Source organism: Larus michahellis, unplaced genomic scaffold (assembly GCF_964199755.1).
Source record: "Larus michahellis unplaced genomic scaffold, bLarMic1.1 SCAFFOLD_456, whole genome shotgun sequence".
Lineage (NCBI taxonomy): Eukaryota > Metazoa > Chordata > Aves > Charadriiformes > Laridae > Larus > Larus michahellis.
In genome coordinates, this window is record NW_027436268.1 from 1 (window position 1) to 15,922 (window position 15,922).

General features: G+C 70.0%; 2 protein-coding genes across 2 annotated transcripts in view; one reads left to right on the forward strand and one right to left on the reverse strand.

Moving 5' to 3' along the window:
* Positions 1 to 48: 48 nt before the first annotated feature.
* Positions 49 to 6,877, forward strand: LOC141737159 (putative aarF domain-containing protein kinase 5; the record flags this gene model as incomplete). Its single annotated transcript, XM_074571797.1, has 3 exons — positions 49 to 391; positions 3,418 to 3,522; positions 6,737 to 6,877. Coding segments are annotated over 3 exons (554 nt in total), but the record flags the coding sequence as incomplete, so codon positions are not given.
* CPSF1 (cleavage and polyadenylation specific factor 1) overlaps positions 6,878 to 15,922 on the reverse strand; it is a gene marked incomplete at its 5' end in the record, with an annotated part of 32,452 nt that continues 23,407 nt past the window's right edge. The window contains 3 exon segments of the mRNA XM_074571798.1: positions 6,878 to 7,028; positions 9,347 to 9,485; positions 15,533 to 15,662. Coding sequence (XP_074427899.1) covers positions 6,981 to 7,028; positions 9,347 to 9,485; positions 15,533 to 15,662 — 317 coding nt within the window.

Consider the following 15,922-nt stretch of genomic DNA (forward strand, 5'->3'; position numbering starts at 1 on the left):
ATTCCCCCCTCCCGTATTCCGCCCCCCCCCATATTCCCTCCCCCCGAGACCCTGATGCGGCTCCTTTCGGGGGGGGGGGCGGATCCTGGGGTCTGCGCCCCCAAACCTTGACCCCCCCCCCCGCGTTCCCCCCCCCAGACTATTTCCTCTTCTGCGAGATCCTGCTGCAGCGGCCGCTGGGGGGCGCGGGGCGGGCGGGCGCGGGGCCGCTGTCGGCGGCGGAGCGCGGGTACCTGCAGGCGATGGCGGCGCAGCGCTTCCCGCGGGTCCTGCGCGTGCTGCGCGCGCTGCCGCGCCCGATGCTGCTGGTCTTCCGCAACCTCAACACCGTGCGCAGCCTCCACGCCGCCCTCGGCGCCCCCGTCGACCGCTACGTGCTCATGGCCCGCAGGTACCCACCCACCGCCACCCGCCGCGACCCACCGCGACCCACCGGGACCCCCAAACCCCGACCCACTGCGACCCACCGCGACCCCAAACCCCGACCCACCGCGACCCACCGCGACCCCAAACCCCGACCCACCGCGACCCGCCGCGACCCACCGCGACCCACCGGGACCCCCAAACCCCGACCCACTGCGACCCCTGGCCCATGGACCCACTGCGACCCTGAGCCCCGACCCACTGCGACCCCCAACCCACGCACCCACCCCAAACCCCGACCCACCGCGACCCACCGCGACCCCCAAGCCCCGACCCACCCCAAACCCCGACCCACTGCGACCCACCGCGACCCACTGTGACCCCCAAACCCCGACCCACCGCAACCCACGGACCCACCCCAAACCCCGACCCACTGCGACCCACCGCGACCCCCGACCCACCGCGACCCCCAAACCTCGACCCACCCCAAACCCCGACCCACCGCGATCCACGGACCCACCCCCAACCCCGACCCACTGCGACCCACCACGACCCACACCCACCCCAAACCCCGACCCACTGCGACCCACCGCAACCCACTGCGACCCCTGGCCCATGGACCCACTGCAACCCCGAGCCCCGACCCACTGCGACCCCCGACTCACCACGACCCCCGACCCACGGACCCACCCCAAACCCCGGCCCACCGCGACCCCTGACCCATCGCAACCCACGGACCCCGACCCACTGCAACCCACGGACCCACCCCCCAACCCCGACCCACCGCGACCCACCGCGACCCACAGCGACCCCAAACCCCGACCCACCACGACCCACCGCGACCCACAGACCCACCCCAAACCCCGACCCACTGCGACCCACCGCGACCCCCAAACCCCGACCCACCCCAAACCCCGACCCACTGCGACCCACCGCGACCCCCGGCCCACCGCGACCCCCGACCCACGGACCCACCCCAAACCCCGACCCACCGCGACCCCGAGCCCCGACCCACTGCGACCCCCGACTCACCGCGACCCCCGACCCACGGACCCACCCCAAACCCTGACCCCCTGCGACCCACCGCGACCCCCGACCCACCGCGACCCACCCCCACCCCAAACCCCGACCCACTGCGACCCCAGCCCACTGCGACCCCCAACCCACAGACCCACCCCAAGCCCCGACCCACTGCGACCCCTGGCCCATGGACCCACTGTGACCCCGAGCCCCGACCCACTGCGACCCTCGACTCACCACGATCCCCGACCCACGGACCCACCCCAAACCCCAACCCACCGCGACCCACACCCACCCCAAACGCCGACCCACTGCAACCCCCAAGCCCCGACCCACCCCAAACCCCGACCCACTGCGACCCACCGCAACCCCCAAACCCCAACCCACCGCGACCCACACCCACCGCGACCCACCACGACCCCGACCCACGGACCCACCCCAAACCGCGACCCACTGCGACCCACGATCCCCGACCCACTGCGACCCCAACCCCTGACCCACCGCGACCCCCAAGCCCTGACCCACACCCACGGACACGCCCCGACCCACCGCGACCCACTGCGACCCCCGACCCCCGACCCACCGCAACCCACCACAACCCCCAAGCCCTGACCCACTGCGACCCCCGACCCACAGACCCACCCCAACCCCCAACCCATGGACCCACCGCAACCCCCGACCCACCGCAACCCCTGGCCCACGGCACCCACCGTGACCCCTAACCCATGGATCCATCGCAACCCCCTGACCCATAGGAACCCCCGACCCACAGACCCAACTCTGACCCACAGGGACCCCTTGGGACCCACTGACCCATAGCGACCCACTGACCCACAGGGACCCCCTGACCCAACTCTGACCCATAGACCCATGGGCACCCACTGACCCATAGCGGCCCACAGACCCATGGGGACCCACGGGGACCCACAGGGACCCACTGGCCCATAGCAACCCACTGACCCAACTCTGACCCATAGAGACCCACTGACCCTCAAGGACCCACTGACCTAACTCAGACCCATAGCGCCCCACTTTGGCCCCACAGTCCCCGATTCTGTCCCATCCCAACCCGATTTATCCCCTTACGCCCCATCCCGCCCCATAGCGCCCCAATTCCTCCCCGTACCGCCCCATCCCGCCCCATAGCGCCCCAGTTCATCCCCGTACTGCCCCAGTCCCGCCCCATGGCGCCCCAATTCTGCCCCACTTTGGCTCCGTCCCGCCCTATGGCACCCCCCCACCACCGCCTGCCCCACAGGACCCCAATTCATCCCTGTACCGCCCCATGGCGTCCATCCTGCCCCATAGAGCCCCAGTCCCGCCCCATCCCGCCCCGTCCTGACCCACTTTGGTCCCATCCTGCCCCATCCCGCCCCACACCCTGCCCCACATCCCGCTCTCCGCCCCCATCCCGCCCCACACCCTGCCCCACACGCTGCTCTCGCCCCGCCCCCGCTCTCGCCCCACATGCCCCACTGCTGCTCTTGCCCCACACCCCGCCCCACAGCCCCCATCCCGCCCCACACCCCGCCCCACATCCCGCTCTCTGCCCCACCGCCACCCCCTCTCGCCCCACACCCTGCCCCACACCTGCTCTCTCTCGCCCCACTCCCCACCCCACAGCCCCCATCCCGCCCCACACCCCGCCCCACAGCCCCACTGCCGCTCTCCGCTCCACACCCCGCACTCTGCCCGCCCCACACCTGCTTTCTCGCCCCACACCCCGCCCCACAGCCTCCATCCTGCCCCACCGCCGCTCTCTCTCACCCCACACCCCGCCCCACACCCTGCCCTCTGCCCCACACGTTCCTCTTGCCCCACACCCGCCCCCTGTCACCCCACACCCACTCTCTCTCGCCCCACACCCCGCCCCACACCCGCCCCCTCTCGCCCCACGCCCCGCCCCACACCACTCTCCGCCCCACACCCGCCCCCTCTCGCCCCACGCCCCGCCCCACACCACTCTCTGCCCCACACCCGCCCCACACCCGCCCCCTCTCGCCCCACACCCGCCCCACCCCGCTCTCCCCACAGCGCCGTGCGCAGCTGGAGCCGCCTCAGCGCGGGGCGGGGCCGGGGCGGGGCCGGGCGGTGGGTGCGGGGCCTCTGGGAGGGGCTGAAGTTCGAGCTGGCCCTCAGGTGGGGGAGGGGAGGGGAGGGGGGGGGATGGGGGGGGAGGGGGGTGGGGGGATGAAGATGGGGGAGGGGGGTGGGGGGATGAAGATGGGGAGGAGGAGGATGGGGGGATGAAGATGGGGAGGAGGAGGATGGGGGGATGAAGATGGGGGGAGGAGGATGGGGGGATGAAGATGGGGGGGAGGAGGATGGGGGGATGAAGATGGGGGGGAGGAGGATGGGGGGATGAAGATGGGGGAGGAGGAGGATGGGGGGATGAAGATGGGGGGAGGAGGATGGGGGGATGAAGATGGGGGGAGGAGGAGGATGGGGGGATGAAGATGGGGGGGAGGAGGATGGGGGGATGAAGATGGGGGGAGGAGGAGGATGGGGGGATGAAGATGGGGAGGAGGAGGATGGGGGGATGAAGGGGGGAGGAGGAGGAGGATGGGGGGATGAAGATGGGGGGGAGGAGGATGGGGGGATGAAGATGGGGGGAGGAGGAGGATGGGGGGATGAAGATGGGGGGGAGGAGGATGGGGGGATGAAGATGGGGGGAGGAGGAGGATGGGGGGATGAAGATGGGGAGGAGGAGGATGGGGGGATGAAGGGGGAGGAGGAGGAGGATGGGGGGATGAAGATGGGGGAGGAGGAGGATGGGGGATGAAGATGGGGAGGAGGAGGATGGGGGGATGAAGATGGGGAGGAGGAGGATGGGGGGATGAAGATGGGGAGGAGGAGGATGGGGGGATGAAGATGGGGAGGAGGAGGAGGATGGGGGGATGAAGATGGGGGAGGGGGATGGGAGGATGACGGGGGGGCATGGATGATGGGGGGAGGAGGATGATGGGGATGAAGATGGGGGAAGATGGGGGGAGGAGGAGGATGGCGGGAGGAAGATGGGGGAGGAGGAGGATGGGGGGGATGAAGATGGGGAGGAGGAGGATGGGGGGATGAAGATGGGGGGAGGAGGATGGGGGGATGAAGATGGGGGGAGGAGGAGGATGGGGGGATGAAGATGGGGGGGAGGAGGATGGGGGGATGAAGATGGGGAGGAGGAGGATGGGGGGATGAAGATGGGGGGAGGGGGATGGGGGGATGAAGATGGGGAGGAGGAGGATGGGGGGATGAAGATGGGGGAGGAGGATGGGGGGGATGACGATGGGGAGGAAGATGGGGGGAGGAGGAAGATGGCGGGAGGAAGATGGGGGAAGATGGGGGAGGAGGAGGATGGTGGGGGGATGAAGATGATGGGGGGATGAAGATGATGGGGGGATGAAGATGATGGGGGGATGAAGATGATGGGGGATGAAGGTGGGGAGGGGGAGGATGGGGGATGATGATGGGGAATGGAGACGGGGAGGAGGATGATGAGGGGGGATGAAGATAGGGGACGGGGGAGAAGATGGGGGATGAAGGTGAGGAGGATGGGGATGAAGATGAGGATGGGGGATGAAGATGAGGGAGATGGGGATGAAGATGATGATGGGGGGAGGAAGATGAGGAAGATGGGGGGATGAAGGTGCGAGGGAGGAGGGATGGGGGTGAGGAAGATGATGGACAGGGAGGATGGTGGGGGGTGAAGATGAGGATGGGGAGGATGACGATGGGAGGAGGAGGCTGGGATGAAGATGAGGGGGAGGATGATGGGGGGGAGGGGGATGGGGGGAGGAGGAGGATGGTGGGGATGAAGGTGAGGGTGGGGGTGAGGATGGGGATGATGAAGGTGGGGGCGAGGATGAGGAGGGTGGGGAAGGTGGGGGGGGGATGATGATGAGGATGAAGGTGAGGGTGAGGATGAGGAGGGTGAGGGTGATGATGGTGTGGGAGGGATGAAGGCGGGGTGAGGGTGATGATGGGGGGGATGGGGAGGAAGGTGGGGGGGGATGATGGGGGGTGAGGATGAGGAAGGTGAGGGTGAGGAGGGTGAGGGTGATGATGGGGAAGGCGGGGGGGATGAAGGTGGGGGTGAGGATGATGATGGGGGAATGAAGGTGGGGATGGGGAGGGTGAGGAAGGTGGGGATGAAGGTGGGGGTGAGGATGATGATGGGGCGGGTGGGGGGGATGAAGGCAGGGGTGAGGATGAGGAGGCTGAGGGTGGGGATGATGAAGGTGGGGGTGAAGAGGGTGATGAAGGTGAGGGGGGCGAGGGTGAGGATGAGGAGGGTGAGGATGGTGTGGGGGGGATGAAGGTGGGGAGGGTGAGGATGAAGGCAGGGGTGAGGATGATGATGGGGAAGGCGGGGGGGATGAAGGCGGGGGTGAGGAGGGTGATGGTGAGGAGGGTGAGGAGGGGGGGGATGAAGGCAGGGGTGAGGATGGCGGGGCTGAGGAGGGCGATGGTGAGGAAGGGTGAGGATGAGGAAGGGGAGGATGATGATGGGGAAGGTGGGGGGATGAAGGTGGGGATGAGGAGGATGATGAAGGTGAGGGTGAGGAGGGTGGGGGTGAGGAAGGAGAGGATGAGGAGGGGGAAGGCGGGGGGATGAAGGCGGGGGTGAGGAGGATGATGATGAGGAGGGCGGGGGTGAGGAGGGTGAGGATGGTGAGGAGGGTGAGGGTGAGGAAGGGGGGGATGAAGGTGGGGGGTGAGGAGGATGATGGGGAGGGTGGGGGGCTGAAGGCGGGGGGGATGAAGGTGGGGGTGGGGAGGATGAGGAGGGCGATGGGGATGAGGAGGAGGAGGGTGAGGAAGGGGGGATGATGCTGGGGGGGGGGGGGATGAAGGGGGGGGGTGGGGAGGATGATGAGGGTGAGGGTGGGGATGATGAAGGTGAGGGGGAAGAGGGTGATGAAGGTGAGGGGGGTGAGGGTGAGGATGAGGAGGGTGTGGGGGGATGAAAGTGGGGGTGAGGAGGGTGATGAAGGTGAGGAGGGCGAGGGTGAGGAAGGGGATGATGAGGGTGGGGAGGATGAGGAGGGCGATGGGGATGAGGAGGAGGAGGGTGAGGAAGGGGGGGATGATGCTGGGGAAGGCGGGGGGGATGAAGGTGGGGGGTGAGGAGGGTGATGGGGATGAGGAGGGTGAGGAGGAGGAGGGTGAGGAAGGGGGGGATGAAGGCGGGGGTGAGGAGGGCGATGGTGAGGAGGAGGGTGAGGAGGGGGGGGACGATGCCGGGGAAGGCGGGGGGGGGGGGGGGAGGATGATGATGGTGACGATGACGATGACGAGGGCGGTGACGATGAAGGCTCCCCCCCCCCTCCCTCTCCCCCCCCTCCCTCTCCCCCCCCCCCAGGCTGGGCAGTCTCTCCACGCGCCTGGCGGCCTCGCTCCTGCGGCTCCTGGGCTCGTGCGGGCTCGTGCCCCAGGGCCGGCAGCTCGCGCGGCTCCTGCGCGCGTGAGGGGCGGCCCCGCCCCAATAAACCCCGCAGGCGGCGCTGGGAGACCCCGCTCTTTACCAAGGGGGGAGGGGGGGGGGGGGCACTTGTGGGGCGGGGGGTGGGGGGTGGGGGAGGCACTTGTGGGGCGCGGGGGGTGTCTCAGAAGTGAGCCGTCACCCGGTCGATCTCCAGCAGGTCCTCCAGGATCTGGGGGGGGGGGGAGGGAAAGGAGGCGTGTGGGGCACGATGTGTGGGGCGGAGAGCCCGGCACGCGGTTGTGGGGCGGAGGGAGCCCTGGGGGGGGCACGGCTATGGGGCAGAGGGAGCCCTGGGACGCACGGCTATGGGGCAGAGAGAGCCCTGAGACACGGCTATGGGGCGGAGGGAGGCCTGAGACACGGTTATGGGGCAGAAGAAGCCCTGAACACACATCTATGGGGCAGGGGGAGCCCTGGGAAACATCTATGGGGCAGGGGGAGCCCTGGGACACGGTTATGGGGCAGAAGAAGCCCTGAACACACATCTATGGGGCAGAGGGAGCCCTGGGAAACATCTATGGGGCAGGGGGAGCCCTGGGACACGGTTATGGGGCAGAAGAAGCCCTGAACACACATCTATGGGGCAGGGGGAGCCCTGGGAAACATCTATGGGGCAGGGGGAGCCCTGGGACACGGTTATGGGGCAGAAGAAGCCCTGAACACACATCTATGGGGCAGAGGGAGCCCTGGGGGGCACGGCTATGGGGCAGAGGGAGCCCTGGAAAACATCTATGGGGCAGGGGGAGCCCTGGGACACACGGCTATGGGGCAGAGGGAGCCCTGGGGGGCACAGCTATGGGGCAGAGGGAGCCCTGAGACACGGTTATGGGGCAGAAGAAGCCCTGAACACACATCTGTGGGGCAGGAGGAGCCCTGGGAAACATCTATGGGGCGGAGAAAGTCCTGAGACACACATCTGTGGGGCAGAGAGAGACCTGAGACACAGCTATGGGGCAGGGGGAGCCCTGGGGGACATGGCTATGGGGCAGAGGGAGGCCTGAGACACAGCTATGGGGCAGGGGGAGCCCTGGGGGACATGGCTATGGGGCAGAGGGAGGCCTGAGACACAGCTATGGGGCAGGGGGAGCCCTGGGGGACACGGCTATGGGGCAGAGGGAGGCCTGAGACACAGCTATGGGGCAGGGGGAGCCCTGGGGGACACGGCTATGGGGCGGAGAGAGCCCTGAGACACGGTTATGGGGCAGAAGAAGCCCTAAACACACATCTATGGGGCAGGGGGAGCCCTGGGAAACATCTATGGGGCGGAGAAAGTCCTGAGACACACATCTGTGGGGCAGAGGGAGGCCTGAGACACAGCTATGGGGCAAGGGAAGCCCTGGGAAACATCTATGGGGCAAGGGAAGCCCTGGGACACACGGCTATGGGGCAGAGGGAGCCCTGGGGGACACGGCTATGGGGCAGAGGGAGCCCTGGGGGACACGGCTATGGGGCGGAGGGAGGCCTGAGACACAGCTATGGGGCAGAGGGAGCCCTGACACATGGCTATGGGGTAGAGAGAGCTCTGGAAAACATCTATGGGGCAGGGGGAGCCCTGGGACACGTCTATGGGGCAAGGGGAGCCCATCCCCACACCCTGCCCCACATCCCAGCCCCACAGCCCATCCCCACCCCCTGCCCCGGCCCACACCCCCTCCCCATGGCTTGCCCCACAGCCATCCCCACAGCCCATCCCCACACCCTGCCCCACATCCCAACCCCACAGCCATCCCCACATCCCAGCCCCACCGCTGCCCCACAGCCAGCCCCACATCCCATCCCTACCCCGTGCCCCACACCCACCCCATCCCTGCCCCACATCCCATCCCCACAGCCATCCCCACACCCTGCCCCACACCCACCCCATCCCCGCCCCACATCCCCTCCCCATAGCCCATCCCCACACCCAGCCCCACATCCCCTCCCCATAGCCCATCCCCACATCCCAGCCCCACAGCCCTGCCCCACATCCCCTCCCCATAGCCCATCCCCACACCCAGCCCCACATCCCCTCCCCATAGCCCATCCCCACACCCTGCCCCACACCCACCCCATCCCTGCCCCACATCCCATCCCCACAGCCATCCCCACACCCTGCCCCACACCCACCCCATCCCCGCCCCACATCCCCTCCCCATAGCCCAGCCCCACACCCAGCCCCACATCCCCTCCCCATAGCCCATCCCCACATCCCAGCCCCACAGCCCTGCCCCACATCCCCTCCCCATAGCCCATCCCCACACCCAGCCCCACCGCTGCCCCCCACCCTGCCCCACACCCACCCCGTCCCCGCCCCACATCCCATCCCCACATCCCATCCCCACATCCCCGCCCCACATCCCCGCCCCACACCCACCCCATCCCCACATCCCCTCCCCACATCCCCGCCCCACACCCACCCCATCCCCACCCCCAGCCCCGCATCCCCTCCCCACAGCCCGCCCCACGGCTGCCCCACGGCTGCCCCACGGCTGCCCCACGGCCACGCACGATGTCGGGGGTGGTGCCGATCTTCTTGGCCAGCTCCCCCCGCTCCATGGCGCTCAGGTAGAGGAACCGCCCCAGCAGCTCCCCGTCCAGAACGTTCCGCACCGCGTTCTGCAGCGACCGGCGCTCCGCCTGCAGCAGCCTGCGGGGACACGGGACAGGGGACATGGGGACATTGGGGACACAGGGGACATTGGGGACATTGGGGACATTGGGGACACTGGGGACATTGGGGACATTGGGGACATGGGGACACTGGGGACATTGGGAACACTGGGGACATGGGGACACTGGGGGACAGGGGGACACTGGGGGACACTGGGGACACCACGTTCTGCAGAGACCGGCGCTCGGCCTGCAGCAGCCTGCGGGGACACGGGACAGGGGACATGGGGACATTGGGGACATGGGGACATTGGGGACACAGGGGACATTGGGGGACACTGGGGACATTGGGGACGTGGGGACACTGGGGGACATTGGGGACACTGGGGACACTGGGGACACCGCGTTCTGCAGAGACCGACGCTCCGCCTGCAGCAGCCTGCGGGGACATGGGACATGGGGACACTGGGGACACTGGGGGACATTGGGGAACATTGGGGGACACTGGGGGACACTGGGGGACATTGGGGACACTGGGGACACTGGGGACACCGCGTTCTGCAGAGACCGGCGCTCCGCCTGCAGCAGCCTGCGGGGACAGGGGGACACTGGGGGACACTGGGGACATTGGGGACACTGGGGGACACTGGGGACACTGGGGGACATTGGGGACACTGGGGACACTGGGGGACATTGGGGACACTGGGAACACTGGGGGACAGGGGGACACTGGGGGACAGGGGGACACTGGGGGACACTGGGGACATTGGGGACATGGGGACACTGGGGACACTGGGGACACCACGTTCTGCAGCGACTGGCGCTCCGCCTGCAGCAGCCTGCGGGGACAGGGGACATGGGGACACTGGGGGACACTGGGGGACACTGGGGACACCGCGTTCTGCAGAGACTGGCGCTCCGCCTGCAGCAGCCTGCGGGGACACGGGGCAGGGGACACTGGGGACACTGGGGGACATTGGGGACACTGAGGGACAGGGGGACACTGCGTTCTGCAGCGACCGGCGCTCCGCCTACAGCAGCCTGCGGGGACATGGGACATGGGGACACTGGGGACACTGGGGACATTGGGGAACATTGGGGAACATTGGGGACATTGGGGGACATTGGGGACACTGGGGACATGGGGACACTGGGGACATTGGGGACACTGGGGACATGGGGACACTGGGGACATGGGGACATTGGGGGACAAGGGGGACACTGGGGGACGGGGGACACTGGGGACACCGCGTTCTGCAGGGACCAGCTCTCGGCCTGCAGCAGCCTGCGGGGACACGGGACACCAGGGGACACTGGGGACATTGGGGACACTGGGGGACATTGGGGACACTGGGGACATTGGGGGACACTGGGGACATTGGGGGACACTGGGGGACAGGGGGACACTGGGGGACAGGGGGACACTGGGGACATGGGGACACTGGGGACACTGGGGACATTGGGGGACACTGGGGGACACTGGGGACACTGGGGGACACTGGGGGACATTGGGGACATTGGGGGACACTGGGGGACACTGGGGACACCGCGTTCTGCAGAGACCGGCGCTCCGCCTGCAGCAGCCTGCGGGGACAGGGGACACCAGGGGACACTGGGGGACAGGTGACACTGGGGGACATTGGGGACATGGGGGACATGGGAACATTGGGGACACTGGGGGACATGGGGACATTGGGGGACAGGGGGACACTGGGGACACCACGTTCTGCAGCGACCGGCGCTCAGCCTGCAGCAGCCTGCGGGGACACGGGGCAGGGGACACTGGGGACATTGGGGACATGGGGACATTGGGGACACTGGGGGACACTGGGGGACATGGGGACACTGGGGACATTGGGGACACCGCGTTCTGCAGCGACCGGCGCTTGGCCTGCAGCAGCCTGGGGGGACAGGGGACGTGGGGACATGGGGACATTGGGGACATGGGGACACCACGTTCTGCAGGGACCAGCGCTCGGCCTGCAGCAGCCTGGGACGGGGGACAGGGGGACACTGGGGACACTGACGGACATTGAGGACAGGGGGACACTGGGAGACAGTGGGGGACACTGGGGGACATGGGGACACTGGGGACACTGGCAATACTGGGGACACTGGGGGACATTGAGGGACATTGGGGACACCGGGGGACACTGCAGGACATGGGGACACGAGGGACATGGGGACACTGGGGGACGCTGGCAACACTGGGGGACATGGAGACACCAGGGGACACTGGGGACGCTGGGGGACATGGGGACACTGCGGATACTGGGGACACTGGGGGACACTGGGAGACATTGGGGGACACTGGGGGACACGGGGAACTGGGGGATGTTGGGGGACATGGGGACACCAGGGACATGGGGACACTGGGGAAACTGGGGGACACCGAGGGACACTGGGAATACTGGGGACACTGGGGGACATTGAGGGACATGGGGACACCAGGGGACATTGGGGACACCAGGGGACACTGCGGATACTGGGGACACTGGGGGACAGGGGGACACCGGGGACATGGGGACACTGGGGGATGCTGGCGACACTGGGGGACACTGGGGACACTGGGGGACAGGGGGACACCAGGGGACACTGGGAGATATGAGGACACTGGGGGACACTGGGAATACTGGGGACACTGGGGGACACTGGCGGACATTGGGGGACATTGAGGGACATTGGGGGACATGGGGACACCAGGGGGACACTGGGGACACCGGGGACAGGGGGACAGGGGGACATGGGGACACCGGGGACACGGGGACATGGGGACACGGGCGCTGGGGGGACACCGTCGGCGCTGGGGGGACAATGGCACCGGGGGGGGGGGGGTGTCCCAGAGGGGACATCGGCACTGGGGGGGGGGACACCCCCCTTGGGGACCCCCCGGTGACACCCCACGGCAGCCCCACAGCCCCGCCCCGGGGGGGACACGGTGTCCCCGGGGGGCTGCGGGACGGGGACGAGGTGTGGGGCAGGGCCACGCCGTGGGGCAGCCGTGGGGCAGGGCAGTGCCGTGGGGCACCACCTGAAAGCGTGGGGGGGCAGGAGGGTGCCGTGGGGCAGGTGGGGGGGGTGTGGGTCAGCCGTGGGGCAGGTGTGGGGCGGCCGCTACCTGAAGGCCCATGGGTTGAGCCCAGCGTAGGTGGGGCAGGAGGGTGCTGTGGGGCAGGTGTGGGGCAGTACCTGAAGGTGTGGTGGGGCAGGACGGTGCCGTGGGGCAGCCATGGGGCGGGGTGTGGGGCGGCTGTGGGTCAGCCATGGGGCAGTACCTGAATGCCTGAGGGTTAAGCCTGGCGTGGGGGGGGGGGGGTGCTGTGGGGTGGCTGTGGGGTGGCCGTGGGGCGGCCATGGGGCAGTACCTGAAGGCGCGGGGGTTGAGCCCGGCGTGGTGGGGCAGGACGGTGCCGTGGGGCGGGTGTGGGGTGCTGTGGGGTGCTATGGGGCGGCTGTGGGGTGCTATGGGGCAGCTGTGGGGTGCTATGGGGCGGCTGTGGGTCAGCCGTGGGGCGGCCGTGGGGCAGTACCTGAAGGCGCGGGGGTTGAGCCCGGCGTGGTGGGGCAGGACGGTGCCGTGGGGCGGGTGTGGGGTGCTGTGGGGTGCTATGGGGCGGCTGTGGGGTGCTATGGGGCGGCTGTGGGGCAGCCGTGGGGCAGCCGTGGGGCGGCCGTGGGGCAGTACCTGAAGGCGCGGGGGTTGAGCCCGGCGTGGTGGGGCAGGACGGTGCCGTGGGGCGGGTGTGGGGTGCTGTGGGGTGCTATGGGGCGGCTGTGGGGTGCTATGGGGCGGCTGTGGGTCAGCCGTGGGGCAGCCGTGGGGCGGCCGTGGGGCAGTACCTGAAGGCGCGGGGGTTGAGCCCGGCGTGGTGGGGCAGGACGGTGCCGTGGGGCGGGTGTGGGGTGCTGTGGGGCGGCTGTGGGGCGGCTGTGGGGCGGCCGTGGGGCGGCCGTGGGGCAGTACCTGAAGGCGCGGGGGTTGAGCCCGGCGTGGTGGGGCAGGACGGTGCCGTGGGGCGGGTGTGGGGTGCTGTGGGGTGCTATGGGGCGGCTGTGGGGTGCTATGGGGCGGCTGTGGGTCAGCCGTGGGGCGGCCGTGGGGCAGTACCTGAAGGCGCGGGGGTTGAGCCCGGCGTGGTGGGGCAGGACGGTGCCGTGGGGCGGGTGTGGGGTGCTGTGGGGCGGCTGTGGGGTGCTGTGGGGTGCTATGGGGCGGCTGTGGGTCAGCCGTGGGGCGGCCGTGGGGCGGCCGTGGGGCAGTACCTGAAGGCGCGGGGGTTGAGCCCGGCGTGGTGGGGCAGGACGGTGCCGTGGGGCGGGTGTGGGGTGCTGTGGGGCGGCTGTGGGGCAGCCGTGGGGCGGCCGTGGGGCAGTACCTGAAGGCGCGGGGGTTGAGCCCGGCGTGGTGGGGCAGGACGGTGCCGTGGGGCGGGTGTGGGGTGCTGTGGGGCGGCTGTGGGGCAGCCGTGGGGCGGCCGTGGGGCAGTACCTGAAGGCGCGGGGGTTGAGCCCGGCGTGGTGGGGCAGGACGGTGCCGTGGGGCGGGTGTGGGGTGCTGTGGGGTGCTATGGGGCGGCTGTGGGGTGCTATGGCGCGGCTGTGGGTCAGCCGTGGGGCGGCCGTGGGGCAGTACCTGAAGGCGCGGGGGTTGAGCCCGGCGTGGTGGGGCAGGACGGTGCCGTGGGGCGGGTGTGGGGTGCTGTGGGGCGGCTGTGGGGCGGCTGTGGGGCGGCCGTGGGGCGGCCGTGGGGCAGTACCTGAAGGCGCGGGGGTTGAGCCCGGCGTGGTGGGGCAGGACGGTGCCGTGGGGCGGGTGTGGGGTGCTGTGGGGTGCTATGGGGCGGCTGTGGGGTGCTATGGGGCGGCTGTGGGTCAGCCGTGGGGCGGCCGTGGGGCAGTACCTGAAGGCGCGGGGGTTGAGCCCGGCGTGGTGGGGCAGGACGGTGCCGTGGGGCGGGTGTGGGGTGCTGTGGGGCGGCTGTGGGGTGCTGTGGGGTGCTATGGGGCGGCTGTGGGTCAGCCGTGGGGCGGCCGTGGGGCGGCCGTGGGGCAGTACCTGAAGGCGCGGGGGTTGAGCCCGGCGTGGTGGGGCAGGACGGTGCCGTGGGGCGGGTGTGGGGTGCTGTGGGGCGGCTGTGGGGCAGCCGTGGGGCGGCCGTGGGGCAGTACCTGAAGGCGCGGGGGTTGAGCCCGGCGTGGTGGGGCAGGACGGTGCCGTGGGGCGGGTGTGGGGTGCTGTGGGGCGGCTGTGGGGCAGCCGTGGGGCGGCCGTGGGGCAGTACCTGAAGGCGCGGGGGTTGAGCCCGGCGTGGTGGGGCAGGACGGTGCCGTGGGGCGGGTGTGGGGTGCTGTGGGGTGCTATGGGGCGGCTGTGGGGTGCTATGGCGCGGCTGTGGGTCAGCCGTGGGGCGGCCGTGGGGCAGTACCTGAAGGCGCGGGGGTTGAGCCCGGCGTGGTGGGGCAGGACGGTGCCGTGGGGCGGGTGTGGGGTGCTGTGGGGTGCTATGGGGCGGCTGTGGGGTGCTATGGCGCGGCTGTGGGGCAGCCGTGGGGCGGCCGTGGGGCAGTACCTGAAGGCGCGGGGGTTGAGCCCGGCGTGGTGGGGCAGGATGGTGCCGTGGGGCGGGTGTGGGGTGCTGTGGGGTGCTATGGGGCGGCTGTGGGGTGCTATGGCGCGGCTGTGGGTCAGCCGTGGGGCGGCCGTGGGGCAGTACCTGAAGGCGCGGGGGTTGAGCCCGGCGTGGTGGGGCAGGACGGTGCCGTGGGGCGGGTGTGGGGTGCTGTGGGGTGCTATGGGGCGGCTGTGGGGTGCTATGGCGCGGCTGTGGGTCAGCCGTGGGGCGGCCGTGGGGCAGTACCTGAAGGCGCGGGGGTTGAGCCCGGCGTGGTGGGGCAGGACGGTGCCGTGGGGCGGGTGTGGGGTGCTGTGGGGCGGCTGTGGGGCAGCCGTGGGGCGGCCGTGGGGCAGTACCTGAAGGCGCGGGGGTTGAGCCCGGCGTGGTGGGGCAGGACGGTGCCGTGGGGCGGGTGTGGGGTGCTGTGGGGCGGCTGTGGGGCAGCCGTGGGGCGGCCGTGGGGCAGTACCTGAAGGCGCGGGGGTTGAGCCCGGCGTGGTGGGGCAGGACGGTGCCCAGCGCGTTCTGCAGCATCAGCAGCCGCCGGTAGGTTTTCTCCTGCATCGGCAGCAGCAGCCCCACACCCCCGTCCAGCGTGGCTGGGGGGCAGGGGGGGTCAGTGGGGCAGGGGGGGGTCAATAGGGCTGGGGGGCGGGGGGGGTCAGTGGGGCAGGGAGGGGTCAATGGGGCTGGGGGGTGGGGGGGGGGTCAGTGGGGCGGGGGGGGGTCGGTGGGGAAATGGGGGGCGGGGGGGGTCAGTGGGGCAGGGAGGGGTCAATGGGGCTGGGGGGCAGGGGGGGTCAGTGGGGCAGGGGGGGGTCAGTGGGGCTGGGGGGCAGGGGGGGGTCAGTGGGGCAGG